At 45.3% G+C, this 20,227-nt stretch overlaps 1 protein-coding gene across 9 annotated transcripts in view; it reads left to right on the top strand.

The window, feature by feature from the left end:
• DST (dystonin) overlaps nt 1–20,227 on the top strand; it is a 522,626-nt gene that overhangs the window by 365,419 nt on the left and 136,980 nt on the right. For 5 of the 9 annotated variants that reach the window (XM_068960486.1, XM_068960487.1, XM_068960488.1 and 2 more), the window contains 5 exons: nt 1,535–1,670; nt 11,215–11,367; nt 13,559–13,792; nt 14,565–14,831; nt 18,124–18,672. In XM_068960486.1, coding sequence (XP_068816587.1) covers nt 1,535–1,670; nt 11,215–11,367; nt 13,559–13,792; nt 14,565–14,831; nt 18,124–18,672 — 1,339 coding nt within the window. Of the gene's footprint in view, nt 1–1,534; nt 1,671–2,752; nt 8,219–8,344; nt 8,495–8,637; nt 8,854–9,039; nt 9,190–9,805; nt 10,040–11,214; nt 11,368–13,558; nt 13,793–14,564; nt 14,832–18,123; nt 18,673–20,227 lie in introns of all 9 variants that reach the window. The other 4 variants (XM_068960483.1, XM_068960482.1, XM_068960484.1 and 1 more) reach the window with 1 other exon arrangement.

Raw genomic sequence — 20,227 nt, forward strand, 5'->3', positions numbered from 1 at the left:
CTTTTCCTATTTGGAACCAGTCTGTTGCTCCTTGTCCAGTTCTAACTATTGCTTCCTGACCTTCATATAGGTTTCTCAAGAGGCAGGCCAGGTAGTCTGGTATTCCCATCTCTTTCAGAATTTTCCACAGTTGATTGTGATCCACATAGTCAAAGGCTTTGGCATAGTCAATAAAGCAGAAATAGATGTTTTTCTGGAATTCTCTTGCTTTTTTGATAATGCAGCGGATGTTGGCAATTTGATCTCTGGTTCCTCTGCCTTTTCGAAAACCAGGGTAAACATCCGGAAGTTCACGGTTCACCTGTTGCAGTAGCCTGGCTTGCAGAATTTTGAGCATTACTTTAGTAGCATGAGATGAGTGCAATTGTGCAGTAGTTGGAGCATTCTTTGGCATTGCCTTTCTTTGGGATTGGAATGAAAACTGACCTTTTCCAGTCCTGTGGCCACTGCTGATTCTTCCAAATTTGCTGGCATATTGAGTGCAACACTTTCACAGCATCATCTTTCAGGATTTGAAATAGCTCCACTGGAATTCCATCACCTCCGCTAGCTTTGTTCGTAGTGATGCTTTCTAAGGCCCACTTGACTTCACGTTCCAGGATGTCTGGCTCTAGATGAGTGATCACACCATTGTGATTATCTGGGTCGTGAAGATCTTTTTTGTACAGTTCTTCTGTGTATTCTTGCCACCTCTTCTTAATATCTTCTGCTTCTGTTAGGTCCATACCATTTCTGTCCTTTATCAAGCCCATCTTTGCATGAAATGTTCCCTTGGTATCTCTAATTTTCTTGAAGAGGTCTCTAGTCTTTCCCATTCTGTTATTTTCCTCTATTTCTTTGGATTGATCACTGAGGAAGGCTTTCTTATCTCTTCTTACTATTCTTTGGAACTCTGCATTCAAATGGGAATATCTTTCCTTTTCCCTCTGTTAGAAAACAGCGATTGTTGTTTTAGAAGTTTGCATATGCTAGAGAGATGCTGCGGAGAAGGCAATGGCAACCCACTCCAGTACTCTTGCCTGGAAAATCCCATGGACGGAGGAGCCTGGTGGGCTGCGGTCCATGGGGTCACTAAGAGTCGGGTATGACTGAGTGACTTCACTTTCACTTTTCACTTTCATGCATTGGAGAAGGAAATGGCAACCCACTCCAGTGTTCTTGCCTGGAGAATCCCAGGGACAGCGGAGCCTGGTGGGCTGCCCTCAATGGGGTCGCACAGAGTTAGACACAACTGAAGCGACTTAGCAGCAGCAGAGAGATGCTGATATATTATTAGTCTATACTGTTGGCTTTGTTTCTTTATAAAGGCCATCCTTAATTTACATATATAGCCACTCTAGACCTGAGCCATCTGTGTATGAGACTATGTTATTTTATATTATAGTATTGATATATTATTGATTTTTACATTATATTTTATGAGCCAATACTAATTTAGAAAAGTATTTTTCTTTATGAAATCATTGCACCTAGTATGTCATAATTATCACTTGCAGACTTATATTCTTCATTTCCTACTTTCTGGTTATTTTAGAATGACAGATGAAGAAAGAAATGAATTGGAAAAACAAGTGAAAACTCTCCAAGAAAGTTACAATTTATTCTTTAGTGAATCTCTGAAGCAACTGCAACAGTCACAAACCTTAGGAGACACAAAGGTAGAGGAGAAGGTAATGTTACTTATTTAGAACGCGAGGCTGTTTCAAGACTCTCAGTCTAACCGCATGGTTGTAGAAATATATGTCAATGACAAAGAAATGATCTTGAGTTGTGTATGTGGAAGAAACATGGGTGGGGTTTGTGTAAGTACTTGGAGATTTCCATGTTGGTTATTAAATGCACCCTTTCACCTGCTATCATCAGTTTCTGTGACATCTTAATCTCTGCCTTGCATGGTAAAAGAAAAGAATCATTCATTTTTCTAACTCTTCTCTTTCAAAGTCATTCTGCTGCTGCTATAGTAGGTATTTTAATATATAAATGTGATGATATAAAATAGTCTATGAGTCATCTCTAAAGGTGCCACTGGAATATTAAGGGGTTTGTCTGCCTTTCAGAGATAGTCAGGAGATTTGTTTGAGAAATATTGGGCCATATGTCTTAGTAAGGATCCTCTAGCATCTTCAAAATATAACAAAAATTACTTACAATTTGGCCTATGCTTGAACTTGCAAGACTTGACAAAACTCAATATTCAACACAATATTCAGAATTCAAAAAGTTATTTTTATATTCAATTCTCTTACTCCCTGGAGTACTTTGCACACTATTTGTCGCATTTTGAGGGTACATAGCAGTTTTTTCTGGCTTGTGGGTTTTTGGCTGTCTGAAGAAGTCCGTATGCTGTAAACATCAATAGCATGGGGGTTTGAAACTCTCCCATGTCAGGAGACTAATCTTATTGGGTTGCAGAGAGCATGGTTTGCCTTTCAGGTGTGTGTCCTGTCTCCTCACCCTCATCTTTTTCATGTCCTCACTAACCTGTTGATGTCCACAATATGAAGTTTTCAATTCACAGATGCATGTCGTTTTCAAAGCTTTATCACATCCTGTGCTCTCGATAGATCACTGACTTAGATCACTTGTGCATTTGAGCTGCCTAACACTCACAGCCTTGCCACACCTCGGTAAGTAGAGGATTTTTATGCTAAAGTGTCTTTTTTTATTTAAAAAAAAAAAAGCTGCAAACTAAATTTCTTGACGCTCTGCTCACTCTGTGTCAGCCACTGAGACTTTTGCACTTTCCTTTCAGCTGGATAAAGTCATCGCAGGCACCGTCGATCAGAGCACAGGGGAAGTCCTTTCTGTCTTTCAGTCAGTGCTGAGAGGCCTCCTTGATTATGACACGGGGATTCGGTTGCTTGAGACCCAGCTCGTGATTTCTGGGCTCATTTCACCAGAATTAAGAACATGCTTTAACCTCAAAGATGCCCAGAGTCACGGCCTTATCGATGAGCAAGTTCTGAGCCAACTCCAAGAACTCGATGAAATGAAGGAGATTATCTCTGCTGTGTCATCCACCAGGATTCCGGTGCTGGATGCCCTGGCTGAAGGTGTCATCTCAGAGCCCATGGCCATCAGAGTGCTCGAGATCCTGCTTTCCACAGGCTCGCTGGTTATTCCAGCCACAGGAGAACAGCTGACCTTGCAGAAGGCTTTCCAGCAGCACCTGGTTTCCTCAGCCTTATTTTCTAAAATCCTGGAAAGGCAGAGTCTGTGCAAAGACCTTATCGACCCCTCCACCTCTGAGAAGGTGTCTTTAATAGATATCATGCAAAGAAGTGTTTTGCAGGAAGACTCAGGGATGCGGCTTCTGCCTGTGAGGCCGCAGGAAGGAGGCAGAATAACATTGAAATGTGGCCGAAATGTGAGCATTTTAAGGGCAGCACACGAAGGCCTCATAGACCGTGAGACCATGTTCAGGTTACTGGGCGCCCAGCTGCTTTCAGGAGGTCTGATCAATTCCAAGTCTGGTCGGAGGCTGACTGTCGAAGAAGCTGTGGCAGAGGGGGTGATGGACAGAGACACTGCGAACAGCATCCTCACCTACCAGGTGGAGACAGGAGGAATCATCCGCTGCAACCCCGCCAAGCGTCTGACTGTCGACGAGGCAGTCCAGTGTAATCTGATCCCGTCCAGCAGTGCCCTTCTGGTCCTTGAGGCTCAGCGAGGCTATGTGGGCCTCATCTGGCCTCACTCTGGAGAAATCTTCCCCACATCCTCTTCTCTGCAGCAGGAGTTGATCACCAACGAATTGGCCTCCAAGATCCTGGAAGGGAGGCAGAAAATCGCTGCTCTTTATATCCCAGAAACTTGTCAAGTCATTGATTTGGAGGTTGCCACGCAACTCGGAATTATAGATAATCACACAGCATCGATTTTAAAAAGTATAACACTGCCCGATAAAATGCCAAACTTGGGAGATTTAGAAGCTTGTAAAAATGCCAGAAGATGGCTCTCTTTTTGTAAATTCCAACCATCTATGATCCATGATTATAGGCTAGATGAGGATGCTTTTGATGGAGAAGAGCCAGTGGCAACTCAGAGCTCAGAACAAACTAAAAAATTGTTCCTTTCTTATTTGATGATAAATAGCTATATGGATGCAAACACAGGGCAGAGGCTTTTGCTATATGATGGAGACTTGAATGAGGCTGTTGGGATGCTCCTGGAAGGCTGTGGTGCAGAAATTGACAAGGACACACCCATCGAAGAATGTTTTGATGTCTTAAGACTCCCTGGTGGATCTCTGAATAACACTGCAAGTAGAGAAATGGGTGAAAGTCCAGCTTCACCAAGTAGTTGTGATAAATGTCATCAGAGAGAACCTGAACATAAAGAAACCCCTGAAAATAGCATAGACGAAGAGTTTCAGGAATTGGAAACTAATGTTATCAGGAGTGAATTTTGGCTGTCGGAAAACCTGGCAGATGTAATCGCAACTGATCTCAAAGTTAAGAAATCACCCAGTGTGTATGTTCCCAGTTCCAGATCACACTTTACACAGCTTGGACTTGCTGATGTTAGCCTGCCCAGACAAGACTCTGAAAATAGACTTGAAAATGGTGAAAATCAAAGTCAACTAGAAACAGAGGAACATGCAGATGAATGTAATCATTCTAAAAACCTTCAGAACTTTGCAAGTGATTTGATAACAAATCCTATGATTAAATCAAAAACTAGTAGAGCCTATGATTTAAATGAAACAGAAAATGAAGATAATATTAGCAGGGATTCAACTCTCTTTGACTATTCCCCCAGGCTGAGTGCCTTGTTAAGTCATGATAAACTGAGGACCGAGCAGGGAAGTTTTCACGATGTACACGGTACAGACAGTAATGGAAAGAAATGTGAAACCTCTACATTGCCGTTCAGTGACCAAACTGAGTCATCAGGTCAAAGGATAAGAGAAAAATTTCAAGACCAGTTTCTGGGAATTGCAGCTATTAACATCAGTTTAAAGGGAGAACAGGCTGAAGAGAAATCTTTTAATGTTGGTTGTAGTAACCCTCAGGTAGAGTGTCAGAGTGATGAATTTAGTTCAGATACTTGCGGTGAAGATGGAAACGCGCTTGCTACTTCTCAGCAGGAACCCGAAGATGAGCAAAGTGAGTCCACAGTGGAAAGGTCCTCAGGTGCCCCGACTGCAAGGGCTGGTGGTCATTGTGTTGGCCTGGCTCCCACCCATACCCCATCTCTTGAAGGAACTGTCGGCGCCGGTGCTGGCGACTATGAAACGTCCCTGCTGGACGACCGGCACGGTGACACAGACACAGACACAGACAGCGACGCTGACTTCTATGACACACCCTTGTTTGAAGACGACGACCACGATTCCCTGCTCCTTGAAGGTGACGACCGTGATTGTCTGCAGCCCGAGGACTATGACTCGCTGCCAGAGGAAGACGACTGGGCCGCTCCTCCTGGAGAGGTTTTCTATGATGTTTCTAAAGAGGATGAACATGCTGTGGGGACCCAGGCAGGGCTGGCTGGTAGCTTAGGTGTGAGGGGAGAAGCACACTCTCCGCAGGATTTTCTCATAGGTGCTGAGAAGGCAGAGTTCGGTTCTGGTGAAGAAATCCAGTTAAATTCACTTGGGTCCTATGAAGTGAGTGGACCATTGATGGAAAGTGTATCAGAAAAGGACAGCACAGATGACCTTGAAGATGATGAGTCTGACTCATTGACTGATTATGAAACTGAGGGAGGAAAAGAGAACTTCAGGACGGCGGTAGAATCTGAGGACGCTGGCTGCTGGGAAGGGAGAGAAAAAGACTGTGTGACTGGACAAGGATTTGAATCTGCTCCTGATCGTTTAGATTCTGTGCAAAGCAAAGACAGTTACGAGGATTCTGTGTCTGGCCATAAGGAGCAGGATGATGATGGTGGCGCTGATGCTGGAGACTGCGCGGGAGGGGAGGGCGCGGAGCACGTGGGCCATGGTGCTGCTGCGGCCGTGGTCATCCCCGGGTGTGTTGCCACTGCTCCTGAAATGGAAAACAGCCGTGCAAGTCAAAGGAACAATAAAACGATTCTCCCGACTCAAAAGCACCATCATAATTCTTCAGAAAAACAGCAGTGTGTGAATGTTTTACGGCCAGAATCAAGTAGTAAAAGTAGCTTAGGTCCTGAAATAAACCGCTTTCTGGAAGATACAGATGAGGTTGTTGGAAAAAGCATAGGAGATCTGTTGAATCATGAGATGGTCCTTCAGGATGAATTACTGCCTATCATGAAAGACACCCAATCAGAAAACACCTTTAGCCCTGTTGGTGCCTTACCTAATACTAGTGCCAGTTCAGCCTCTGAACTCGAGGGCCACCTAAAGAACACAGGGCTTGAGCTGATTCAGCCGGGATCTGCTGACTCTGTGAAAGGTGGAAATCCGTGTTGTGAGAATGTGACACTTCGTGGTGACTCCTCTTCTGATAGAATCATTTGTTCTGAGCCCAGTTTAACAGGAACACCTGCCGAGGAGAGCCATTTGTCATTCACAGTGTCTGTAGCTGATAACGATCCTCCAGGCAGTGGAAGGGATCTAATTAAAAGGAGAGCTGACAAAAGCAATATACAAATAGAAGATGAAGCAACAGTTCCTAAACTGTGTGCAGGTAAAGAAGTTCTCATAGAAGGTCCCTTAGACGATAGTAGATATCCTAAACTTTTGCCCAGTAAAAGTACAAGGGAGAGTCTTGATTTAGCTAATAGTCTGTTTCCAGTCCCACAAACCACACACAGTGAAGAACGCAGTCAGGAAGGAAGCCCTAAAAACACAACAGCAGCTCTTAAAGATGAACCACAGAACCTACCAACAGCAGTTAGTAGAAGTCCCGTTCAGTTTGAGAATCTGGAAGAAATATTTGACTCACCAGTTTCCCAAGTGATCAGTGATGGCACGACTTCAGACAGGACCTTGTCGGAAGGGTTTACAAGGATTGAGACAGATCCACTCACCGATGGGCCTGGAGATGAGCTTGATCTGTTCACTTACTTAAAGCATTGTGCTAAAGATGTAAAAGCAAAGGGTGTACTGAAACCAGGTGAAGATACCCCAAGCTGTATTCCAGTCGCTTCCCCTCACAGGAAAGAGCATTTACAGTTAGGAGTTAATAGTGCAGACGAGCAGGCAGCTCTTGCCCAAGAAGACTCACCTGCAAAGGAGATGGGCCAACAGAAAGACCTTGCTGCTGAAGAAAGCAGATCAGGAATCCCCAAGTTCACACCAGCAGGAGATGAAAGCACACCTTCAGGCTTCCCTCTTGGAAATGCGGAAGGCCTTGGAAAACACATGGATTTTGTGCTGTCAGACCTCTGTGCAGATGGAGGAAGAAATAACTCCAGTAAGGGTTTAAGCACTGACTGCTCATCCTTAGAAATTAACAGCGAGAAAGAGGTGATTGAGCAGCAGAAAGGGCAAGAACCAGCCCCGTCTCCAGGAGCCCAGGGCAGCGAGGTGCAGGTCGCTGAACTATCTCAGGTCCTGGTAGAGGATTTCACAGACACCTTAAAAGGTAATTTGAAAGAAGGTCGTGTGACTCCTCAAGAGCTTGGAAAACCTTCAGCCTGTGCAGATGCTAACACTCTAATTCAGACCTTAATGAAAAGAGTTAGCTCATCACAGTTGGTGGATGAAACATTTAGTGTGCCCAGCGACTCTAACACCAGTGGCTGTGGCATTTCCCGCCCCAAAAACTCACCAGAATTAAAAGCAGAGAACAGAGAGGATCCGCTCTGCACTGCAAACCTCAAGTCTGAATTGCTCCTCGATATACTTAAGCAAAATCAGTATAGCCAGAAAGTTATAGGAGCTTTTGAACTGATGAAAGAATTAACTCAGATGCAGTGTGATCTTGAGGAAAAGGGTGGGACATCTGAACTTCTTCCTCTGCAGCTTGAAGATGTATTCTGCAAGCTGCTTCCTGATGGATATTCGGAGAAGGGAGGACAGCGTAGAGACTTGAATCAGAAATCACCTACAGCTCCTGAGGTGCTGGATGAGGAGCCACACATTCTTGAAGAATTCAACAGCAAGGGAGGAAACCCCTGTTCCCTAAATTTACAAAGTGTGAAAGAGAGTGGCCCAGAAAACTCTCCTGTCTGTGCACCAGCTTTGTCAAGAGATGGGAGGCTGAAGGAGCTGTGTGCTGCATCCCCAGGCCATTTGGAATGTATTTCAGAGTCAGAAGACTTGGCTTCTGGAGACAGCTCGACGGAGCGAGTAAGTGGACTTTCCATTTTATAAGCAAGTAGCTACGTGGAGCATTTGGGAATAATCACATATATTTTATTTGCTTGAAAAATCTGCACAGAGCCGATTGAATGAAATGTCCACGTTTATCTTCAGTTTTCCAAGGAGCTACAGCAGTGTTTACAGCACAGATCAAAGATGTGCGAGTATTTGGCTTTGCTTCAAGACATGAAGCCCCCCTTCGGCAGCCAGGACTCCCAGGATGGCAGTCTAGAAGCTTTGAGAGACCAGCTGAAACAGTTGGAGGTAAGAGTCATCTGCTGATGGTTATGGAGGGTGGTCAGCTAATGTTAATTTGGAAAATTAAGAAAAGTACTTGTCTATTTTGAGTGTTAGTTATACTTGTGTTTCTCACTAAATAGATACGAGATACGTATTTTTTTCTGCAGACATTTGAATTGGGATTGGCTCCAATTGGTGTGATTTTAAGAAAAGACATGACCCTGGCGGAGGAATTTGTAAAGTCTGTGCCGGGTGACTTCCCCAGGGGACCCCTCGAGGACCTGAGTGTGAGCCTCCAGAGCCTGCAGACGGCCGTCTCATCCCTCCAGGCCGCGTCTTCAGAAAGAATGAACCACATCACGCTGGCGATTGATTCCGAGGTGGTAGGTACCGGTGTGTCTCGCACTAAGTCACATCTAGCCTTTGGGAGAAAATTGAGGGTTTGAAAATTTAGTCATAAGACGAAATATTTGTTCTTAATTTGTTAAGCCCTTAATACAGGATCATTATTTGTAGGAATTTAAAATGTGGGGAAAGATAAAAATGAACGTGAAATTTTTATTTTCTAGTCTAAACTAGCCGTTTCCCATGAAGAGTTTCTGCATAAACTTCAGTCATTCTCACGTTGGATATTGGAGACAAGCAAATCTGTGAAGGATGTGGAGATCATGACAGTTAGAGATGCTGAACTCATAAAACAAAGCTTGGAGTTTCTCAAGGCAAGTATCAAAATCAATAAGATAAAGTGTGTGTGTGTGTTAGTCACTCAGTTGTGTCCAGCTGTTTGAGATCCCATGGACTTCTCTGGCAGGCTCCTTTGTCCATGGGATTCTCCAGGCAAGAATACTGGAGTGGGTTCCCATTCCCTCCTCCAGGGAATCTTCCAGACCCAGGGATTGAACCCAAGTCTCATATGTCTCGCATTGGCAGCCGGGTTCTTTACCACTAGCGCCACCTACGGAGAGGGCAATGGAACCCCACTCCAGTACTCTTGCCTGGAAAATCCCATGGATGGAGGAGCCTGGAAGGCTGCAGTCCATGAGGTCGCTGAGGGTCAGACACGACTGAGCGACTTCACTTTCACTTTTCACTTTCATGCATTGGAGAAGGAAATGGCAACCCACTCCAGTGTTCTTGCCTGGAGAATCCCAGGAACAGGGGAACCTGGTGGGCTGCCGTCTATGGGGTCGCACAAAGTTGGACACGACTGAAGCGACTTAGCAGCAGCAGCGCCACCTGGGAAGCCCCCATATTTTGTAATAAGTGTTACTGTTGATAGAAACTTTCTATTATGGCTTAACTTGCTGTTCGTAACTAGTGCTACTTTGTTCACAGAATGTGTTGAAAGACCTCGGACACACCAAGATGCAGCTGGAGAGCGCCGCCTTTGACGTGCAGTTCTTCATCTCTGAACACGCCCAAGATCTGTCTCCCACCCAAAGCAGACAGCTATTAAGGCTCTTAAACACAACTCAGAAGGGTTTCCTTGACATGCAGGACTCAGTAACTGCCCAGGTGGAACATTTAGAGGCTCAGTTACAGCTAGAACAAGATCTCGATCTTCAGAAGGTCTGCCTTTATTTGTGGAGTCGAAATTCTTGGCTTTATGCTTCAGTGCGAAACCTGTAATGTAGACCCCCAGGGGCTGTGGGCAGGCAAAGACAGGAAGGGTTTTCTGGAATGGCAGTGAATGGACAGGGTATGATGTAGCAAATCCACAATATATAAAGGTATTTTTGGTCCTAAGAAGGCTTTTAATTTTCATGACTCCCTCAGACTACTGCTTTTAGGGGAGAGTTGTAATTTTTTTTCCCTAGGAGGAAGAAATGTGTATGCACTGAGAAATGTCCAGGGATAAATTGATGAACATATGGAGAGCGAAGGTTAAGGGTGGCCCAGCAGGATGGGACTGGGCTCTGGAGCCAGGCTGCCTGAGCTTGCTCCCTGTTTACAGCACTCACCCACTGTGGGGACCCAGGGCAAGTCACTGAACCAGTTTTCTCACTGGGAGATTGGAGACTGTAGCAGTGCTTACCCAGTAGTATCGTGGGCATCAGTGGAAGGAAGAATTGAAACTCTTAGGACCTTTCCTGGCATGCGTCAGGCTCCTAGTCAGCCTGACCCATGGCTGTGAACAGGTAGAGTGAATTTAATAGGAAGACGAAAGATGCAAGCGCTGGCTCGATTAATCTCTCAGGATGATGTGATGGATTGTTTGGGGTGGTCCATTCAGTAGGAACAGTGCGTAGAGGTGGGGACAGAATTGGCCCCAGTGATAAAGGCACAAGCCCTCGTGCAAAGCTCCTTCGATCTCCTCTGGAAGCACAAGCGTGGTCTCCAGCATGATGTCCTGTCTACACATAACGAATATATGCTCACAGGCTGATCACAGCTAACTTCTGTTTTGATATCCTTTTGCAGAATTAATTGTGTGTGTCGCAGGTTTCAAGAGCTTCAGAAAATGGGATGTTTCTTCCGGTCGGTCGGAAGCTCCACCTCTTACACATATGTGTGGCCAGTGTTCTGTTGAGCGGTGTCATCGAAGCGTGGCCTTCCCCCCCGCTGCATGAGCCACGCTCTCGCGTTCTGTGTCACTTGCTCAGTGTGCACCCCACTGCTATCGTGTTTACAGCATACGTAGGGACGCTTATGTAGACGAAACTTGCAAAATGTGTTGTGGTAAACAGCTATGATGGCAGTGAGCTAGGGACCAGTTCACGAAGCTGTGGTTTTCCTTCCTTCAGCTGGTGGCCGAGCGTCAGCAGGAGTACAAAGAGAAACTGCAGGGCATTTGCGACCTTCTCACCCAAACCGAAAACCGCCTCATCGGTCACCAGGAAGCCTTCGTGATTGGAGACGGCACGGCTGAATTAAAGAAGTACCAGTCCAAGCAAGAGGTAGAATCCAGCTTTGCGTTCGTGGGTCGAGTCTGTGTTGAGTTGGATTACTGGTATTTGGAAAGCAGTTGGGGCTACTGGAAAGTAGTCATCCCTTTACCTTTTCAGAGGCAGGGTGCACCCAAGGCACCCCTAGATCTGAACTTGAAACTTTATACTAAAAGTTGTTTTTCAAACTCCAGCAAGCCAGGGAATTTTCTTGACTCTGTTTTGGTGAGATGTTGAATGGAGGAGACATATATATAGGAAGTTTGATAGGTGGGAGAAAACCTTGTATGATGAGTTAGAATCTGGATCCACTGAAGACCAGTCACTCACAAATCAGGAGACACGTCCATGAGTTTGGGTTCTTGGTCTTTCTTAGGTTCATTTTTTTCCTTTCATTGTTCTCTGAGATTTTTTTTCTTTTCCTTCAAGGAACAAGCAATAGTAACAGATAAAGAAAGCTTTATTTTGGTGTCAGGAGAAGGAACATTCTCTTCGCTGTGAGATAGTTCCTGGTTCTGCTCCCAGACTCTGTGTTACCAGATTTGTAACTCAAGCTCTCAGAGCCTCGCTGACTTTGTTGCTCACACTTCCACTGCTGCGTTACTGTCAGAATTAAATATTATATGTCAGGGGACCAGCAGTTAATGCCGTATAGTAGTGGCTCAGTGAAAAGTATCTCTTTTTAAAATATATATATTTATTTATTTATTTATTTTAAAGTATAGTTGATTACAGTAGTATATTAGCTTCAGACGCAGAACACAGTGACTCAACATTTAACAGATTACACTCCATTTAAAATTAATATGTTGGCTATATTCCCTGTGCTGTACAATATATTTTTATATTTTATGTATTCTATACATAGTATTCATAGATTGGAAGAATTAACATTGTAAACATTGTCCATACCACCCAAAGAAATCTATAGATTCGGTGTGATCCCTATCAGAGTACCCATGACATTTTTCACAGAACTACAGCAAATAATCCTAAAGTTTATTTGGAACTACAAAAGACCTTGAATAGCCAAAGCAATCTTGAAAAAGAACAAAGCTAGAGATATCTTGCTTCTGGATTTCAAACTGTCCTGCAAAGCTATTGCCATAAAACGAGATGGCGTTGGCACAAAACAGACACAGAAATCAATGGGACAGAATAGAGTCTCGAAATAGACCCACACACTTACAGTCAATTAGTTATGACGAAGGAGGCAAGAATATACAAGGAGAAAAAGCCTCTTCACTTGGTGATGCTGGGACAACTAAACACTGTCTCTTTCAATTCAGATACTTCCCAGAAAAATTTGGGGAGCCTTAAATCATAATTTAAGGAAAATAACATGAGGACTTAAACATAGTACAATTTCAGTTCAGTTCAGTCGCTCAGTCGTGTCCGACTCTTTGCAACCCCATGAATCGCAGCACACCAGGCCTCCCTGTCCATCACCAACTCCCGGAGTTCACTCAAACTCACGTCCATCGAGTCAGTGATGCCATCCAGCCATCTCATCCTCCATCGTCCCCTTCTCCTCCTGCCCCCAGTCCTTCCCAGTGTAGAGAATGAAATTATTATGGGTGAAAAAAGGAGGAAGAATTACATAGAGAAATCTAATGAGAGGAAAGCTGTATTAGTTGAGAGATCTTACTCTGAGCTTCCTAGCAGCCAGGGCAAAGAAGCAAACATTATATTTTATAGAACTCTGGCATTTAGAAGAAAAAATTGTCTTTATTTGGAAATTATCTTAGGAACCACTTAGCTCATAATTTAGGGAATTATTTGTTTTTATTCTGAGCAGTAGATAGATGTTAAAGAATTAATGTTTTAAACAATTGATAATATTAACATGTATTTTAAAACTTTTATTATGTACTCACATAATGTAAACAAATCTGATGTGTACAAATTTGTAAAGATTATATACTAAATATTTGTTTTCAGTGTTTTACAAACCACATCCATTTATTAACCATGCAAATCTTATACCTTTCTTTAATGTTCTTTGAGGTTTCAAATTGCATTAAATATTATGATTTAAATAAAACCATTCAGATGAACATGGTATTGATATGCTTTTTCAACCTGTATGCCTTGTATGTGTTCTCCTCTGCGCACACCTACCCCCACTTTCAGAATGATGGTTTTGAAAGAATTAAATAGGTTTACTAATTTACTAAATTTTTTTTTTCTTCTGTGTTAAAAGGAATTACAGAAGGATATGCAAGGAAGTGCGCAGGCATTGGCAGAAATAGTGAAAAACACAGAGAATTTCTTAAAAGAGAGTGGTGAAAAGCTGTCACGAGAAGATAAGGCTGTGATTGAACAGAAACTGAATGAAGCTAAGATGAAGTGTGAGCAGCTGACTGTAAAGGCGGAACAGTCAAAGAAAGAGCTGGACAAGGTTGTGACGACAGCAATCCGAGAGGAAACGGAAAAGGTCCTTATTCAGATGTGTGGTGCCCGCTCCTGCGGCTTTGTTGAGAATGACGAGGCTCTCCGGGGCCTTTATGTGTTACCTGCTGTCAGGAGGTCAAAGCAATGATTAGCACAGAGACTAGAATTTTGGGTTTTCATGTATGTAATTGACCAGATTTGAAGAATAGGCCTTGCTGAACTTAAATTTTTTTAAAATCAAAGTTGATGTGCGATATTTTAGAAGTTGCAGGTGTACAGCATAGTGGCTCACAGCCTTTAAAGGTTATATTCAATATGTAGTGATTATATAATATTGGCTGTATTCCCTGTGCTGGACCATATATCCTTGTAGCTTTTTTTTGGCCTCGCAGCTTGCACAGTTCTCTGATAAGGCATCAAACCTGTGTCCTCGGCAGTGAAAGTATCGAGTCCTAACCTCTGGACTGCCGGGGGATTCCCTTCTTGTGGCTTAATTTCTTTTACATATAGTAGTGTGTAGGCTTTGTTGGACTTAAAAAAAAAAAATCTAAGTGGGATTGTGGAAATTTCTACTTGTGAGATGTGTGAGGTCTCATCAGTTATAATTTTGGAATGTATTTTAAGAACAATGGAAACTTCAGAGTAACTACCAGTTGGCTGTAAGACTTAATTTCATCATGTTGAGTTTTCAGCATGGGTCTGGTTTGTTTCCCCACTCTGATTTTTTAGTGATCTTACTATTTGCTTTCGGAATATCTAAATACCCATGCCTCGGCCCATGTTCAAGGTTACCTATTGTGACCTTTCCTGCCCAGGTTGTGGCTGCGAAGCAGCTGGAAGAGAGCAAAACCAAAATCGAAAACCTCTTGGACTGGTTGGCAAATGTCGACAGAGACTCAGGACGGGCAGCGATGGAGCCGAAACAGATCATTGAGCAGAACGGGACGCACTTTCAAGAGGGTGATAGCAAGTCGATGATGGGAGAAGAGGACGAATTTAATGGTAACCTGTTGGACACGGATGTTGACGGGCATGTCGGGACCACCGAGGAGAACCTGAACCAGCAGTACCAGAAGATGAAGGTGCGTTGTTTCAAACAGGATATTGTTAGAGTCTCTTTTGGGGTCTATAAAGATAGGAAGAACTTAGCACGAGAGTTGTCCCTTCAAAGTTTAGGGACCCTTGAGAGTAAAGTCCTTTTTTTCTAGGCTCATCATGTCAGAATAAGTTGTGCTGAGAATTGTAAACAAGTCAAAAGCAATGAGAACTACCTCATTAGATGTGGGGTTCTTCTCTGTAAAGCAGAGTTGTAAGGAATTAACAGCAATAACAATAATAGCATTCATAGAGCGGTGACAGTGGTCCAGGCAAGCTTCAGAGCTCTTCCCAGCTTGACTCATCCCTTTGTCCCTTTCGTCCTCTCCACCACTCTGTAAAATGAGAATATAATTATAGTAGTGATGAGGTTATTATTGTTAATATTATTACTCTTCTCATTTTACAGATGGGGAAGGCTTCCCTGGTGGCTCCGTGGTAAAGAATCCACCTGCCAGTGCAGGAGACCTGGCTTTGATCCCTGGGTCGGGACAGTCCCCTGGAGAAGGAAATGGCAACCCCCTCCAGTATTCCTGGAATACTTGGGAATGCTTGGGAAATCCCATGGACACAGTAACCTGGCTTCTGTAGTCCATGGGGTTGCGAAAGAGTTGGACACACAGGAGAGGGAGATTTGTGGCAAGACTTAGGGGAGATGGGGGTTGCCAGGCAACTTAGCTACTGAACAGCAACAGATGGGAAAAGTAACTTACAGGATGAGCTGGCTCGGCCAGGTCACGATGCTAGCGAGGGATGGAGTTTGGGTTTAAGCCTAGGCTGTGAGGCCCTCTGCTGAATTCCAGTGTGTGCCTGCTGTGTCCTCTTGCGTTCATGTGCGTCCTCTGCAGACCTCAGCTTGGCTGTTTTGGTGAAGGTGCTGTGGAGGAGAGGAGTGAAAGCTCACTGCATGAAGGAAGTCAGAGCTGATGTGAATGCTGTTCCAGGAGCCAAGGGGGCGTTTGAAAGCTGTTTTTAGAGAGTGTTTGTTTGGCTTTTGGTGGGTTTCAGAAACGTTTGTGGTTCTGCTGTTTGCCTCTGAGCCTTTGTCTTTGGCGTCTTGGGAACAGAGTGCTCTCTGAGAAGCTTTGCTGTTACAGGAATTAGAAAGTAAACCAGAAGAAGAGTGGGGGTGTTCATTACATCACAATTTCAAGAGGTTATTTCAAAACCTGACTGTAATTGCCTCTTAAAATGAAAAATGCAATGATTTCCTAAAGGAACCTTGTGAGTCAGTTACAGAGGAGTCAGGAAAGGGTAGGAACTCTACCCAAGGAGTGAAAAATACCAGGGTGGGCCAGACACACAGGTGCTGCTCAGGAAACCCTTGTTTTTGGCCACAGTACGACGTTTGTCCTTCTGCACGTCTTACTGCTGAGAAGATGGGAATCTGAGGAACTTCAGAAATTCCTGCTCTCCTGGCAGAGCGGAGAGATGGCCCAGAGGCTCGGGAACGCAGGGCTCTGGGGCTAGCTCTCTCTCTGTGCCACGCGTCCTGGGCTCGGTGCTTCCCCACCTGCAGCCTTTCTCGCCTCATCTGTCAGAGGGAAGGACGGACCGGGTGACCTATAGGTATAATTACACCTGTCCAACCTACCAGACGGAGGCGTCCTGTGACTGTAACTCACGTGTGGAAGACATCACTTGTGGGAGAAAAGTCACTGAGAGAGAAGTCCTTGCATATGTCTGCCACGCGGCAGGTGTTGTTACAGGCGGTGGGGACCAGGACTGGTGAGCCTGTTCTCTGCTGATGTCTGGGATCAGACTTTTCAGAACGAGCTGCCCCACAGCTCCTCGGCCCTGTTCATTTGATGGCTGGCGTGATCTTTTCTCAGCCCCTGGGTGCCAGCTCTTTTGTCAGTCATGAGCAGAATGAATCCCATCCTGGTGCTTGCCTGCGGGGCAGAGGATGACTAGGTAGGCAGTAACCATCTGCATTCTGTGGGTGCTGGGAGGCCGACTTCCTACTGAGTTGAGTTGGGTATGGGTGGGTGAGTGTGGGGTCGGGGCCCTCCTTCAGGGTTAATAGGATCATCAGAGAAGGGCCAGACAGGAGAGGGAGATTTGTGGCAAGACTTAGGGGAGATGGGGGTTGCCAGGCAAGTATTTGGGGGTAGAGCTGGAGCCAGACAGGAGAGCAGCTGGAGAAAGGGGTCTCAGCGTGCCCGTGGGTGGGGGTGGGTAGAGGTGGAGGCCAGGTGCCTGGTCGGGGCTGGGACAGTCAGGTCCCAGAGGGGGTTTGGAAGTGGTTAGGATCAGACGTCTGGCTTCAAGTAAGCCATCACAAGAAATGCAGAAATGGCCCCAAAGGATGGTTACACGTTTTAAAAATTGAAGTATAGTTGATTTACAGTGTTGGGTTAGTTTCTGTGGTACAGCAAAGTGATCTAGTTATACGTATGTATACACTTTATACAGTAGTGTCTTTTTCATTATGCTTTTTACTACATTTTAATGGCATGATGGGGTGGATGGAAGAAGCTGCTTATGGCTGGAGAGGAAGGGCTCCTGGCCTCCTGAGGCCTGCGCAGCTGCCCTGAGGGCCCAGGGCGGGTAGCTGTGCACACCTGTGACCCACCTGCCCCTCACCTGTGACCTGCTTTGTGCACCGCCTCCAGGGTGGACTTGGATCCCTGGGTGTGCCAGGCTCTGCGGGCAGTGTTCTTCCCGTGTGGCTTCCTGTGGTCCTTTCAGCGTATCTGTGACTGTGGGGTATTGTCCTCTTTCCACTTTGGAGACCAGGCCTCCGCCAGCCCAGGAGCAGCTCCAAGATGCTCCTATATTGTACATGCTCCTCTGACTTCTCTTGAGCTTCTCCAAATGTGTATTGTTCTTGCTTACTGCTTATCTTCATGGGTTTTTTTTTTTTTTTGATGCTTTCAAATTATAGATTCTTTTTTCCTATTATTTTTTTCGAGATCATTTCGTAAGCAAACATCATACTTCCTTGATCAATAATCAGGTGAAGATGCTCCCCATCCCTTTAGGGGCTCATGAGGAAGGGACCAGCCGACCTAGAGCAGGTGGTGGGTGCTTGTTTTCAAGTTGGAAGAGTAATTTGTGCCGTTCCTCCCCAAACTTCTCAAAACGGTACTTGTTCTGTGTGCTTGCCTAAGTCCTTTCCAGAGAAGACTGGAAATCCTAAGATGAGGTGAGCGTGCTCCTCCTGTGGGGAAGCTCATCAGTGGAGGAGACGCTGGGCGCCCGGGGCGGTGTGGCGGGAGGGGGGGGTGAGCGTTCCGCGCGCGCAGACCCCGCGCCCTGACCCCGCCGCTCTCGCAGGCGCAGCACGCGGAGCTCGCGGCCCAGCACCAGGCGGTCCTCGCAGCCACGCAGGCGGCCCAGGCCTTGCTGGAGACGCAGGGCCACCACCTGTGCCCGGAGGAGAAGGAGAAGCTGCAGAGGAACGTGACGGAGCTGAAGGCTCACTTCGAAAGCGCGCTGGCCGCGTCGGAGACGGCGGTGCGCCGGACGCGCTCCCTGCAGGAGGAGCTGCAGAAGTTCGACGCCGACTGCGGCGAGTTTGAGCAGTGGCTGCAGCAGGCAGAGCAGGACCTGCAGAACCTGGAGGCCGGCGCGGACGACCTCAGCGGGCTGACGGCCAAGCTCAAGCGGCAGAAGAGCTTCTCGGAAGACGTCATTTCGCACAAGGGAGACTTGAGGTACATCACCATCGCTGGCAACAGGGTGCTGGAGGCAGCCAAGTCGTGCAGCGGCAGAGAGGGAGGCGGCCGGGCTGATCGGGACCAGGTGGACACCTCTGCCGCCCACAGAGAAGTGCAGGGCCGGCTGGACCGCGCCACCGAGCGCTTCAGGGCCCTCTACACGAAGGTAGGTGCAGTGTTTAAAACTGACGTCTAATTGATTTGCAAGGTCAGGTTAATTCCTGCTGTACGGCAGAGTGACTCAGTGGTACACGCGCGTCCATTCTCTCTCATATTCTTTCCATTACGGTTCATCACAGACGTTGAATATAGTCCCCAGTCCTATGTGGTTTATCCTCTCTGCGTAAGATAGCTCACCTCTGCTAATCCCAGACTCCAAACCTTTCCCTCCCTCTGGGTGCGCGGGAGGGAAAGGTTAGGAGTCTGGGATTATGTCTGTGACTCTGTGTCTATGACTCTGCTTTTGTTTCTCAGGCAACTTTGCGTCATATTTTAGATTCCGCATACAAGTGATATCATATGACATTGGTCTTTCTCTTCCTGACTGACTTCACTGGTCATCTCTAGCTCCCTCCATGTTGCTGCAGATGGCATTATTTCATTCCTTTTCAGGCTGAGTAATATTCCACTGTATACATAGACCACACCTTCTTTAACTGTTAGTCTCTGTCCACGGACACTTACGTAGTTTCCGTGTCTTGGCCATCGTGAATAGCACTGCTATGAACATAGCGGTTGGAGTGCTTATCTGGATGTTATGCCCAGGAGTGGTATTGTTAGATTAGGTGGTAGCTCTATTTTTAGTTTTTTGAGGCAACTTCCTACTGTTCTCCATAGTGGCTGCACCAGTTTACATTCCCACCAACAGTGTAGGAGGGTTTCGTTTTCTCCACACCCTCTCCAGCTTTTATTATTTGTAGACTTTTTGATGATGGCCATTATGCCTGGTGCCAGGTGGTAACCTCGTAATATTAATTTGCATTTCGCTTAATATTTAGTGATGTTGAGCATCTCCTCATGTGCCTCTTGGCCATCTGTATGTCTTCTTTGGATAAATGTCTATTTAGTCCTCCCCATTTTTCAGTTGGTGTTTGTTTTGTTATTGAGTTACGTGAGCAGTCTATATGTTTTAGAATTTAAGCCCTTGTTGGTTTCATCATTTGCCAATATTTTCTCTGATTCCATCGGTATTCACTTTGTTTTATGATTTCATTTTCTGTGCAATAAGGTTATTTCATTTTTAACTTTTTAATCTGTACCTATAGTTTTCACTCTGTCCTGTTAATTTTAGTTTTGGAATTAGAAGCAAGAAATTTGAAAGCTGAAGCAGGGAAAATAAGGCATTTTCATCTTGCTTCCATCAGTCCTATTCATCTGCTTTACTTCTACAATACATATTTAAAAATTAAGAATGTAAAGTTATATACTTAGTTCATGTGTGGTTTCCAGGCAGCCCTGACTATAAAATTCTGTACTACCCATTTTGACCAGCAGGTGGTGTGTGTATTTTGGTTCTAAGCAGAGTACTTTGGCAAAGGAGAAAAGGAATGATACAACCATTTGAATGCAGAGTTCCAAAGAATAGCAAGGGGAGATAAGAAAGCCTTCCTCAGTGATCAGTCCAAAGAAATAGAGGAAAATAACAGAATGGGAAAGACTAGAGATTTCTTCAAGAAAATTAGAGATACCAAGGGAACATTTCATGCAAAGATGGGCACAAT

Source organism: Capricornis sumatraensis, chromosome 22, assembly GCF_032405125.1.
Source record: "Capricornis sumatraensis isolate serow.1 chromosome 22, serow.2, whole genome shotgun sequence".
Classification (NCBI taxonomy): domain Eukaryota; kingdom Metazoa; phylum Chordata; class Mammalia; order Artiodactyla; family Bovidae; genus Capricornis; species Capricornis sumatraensis.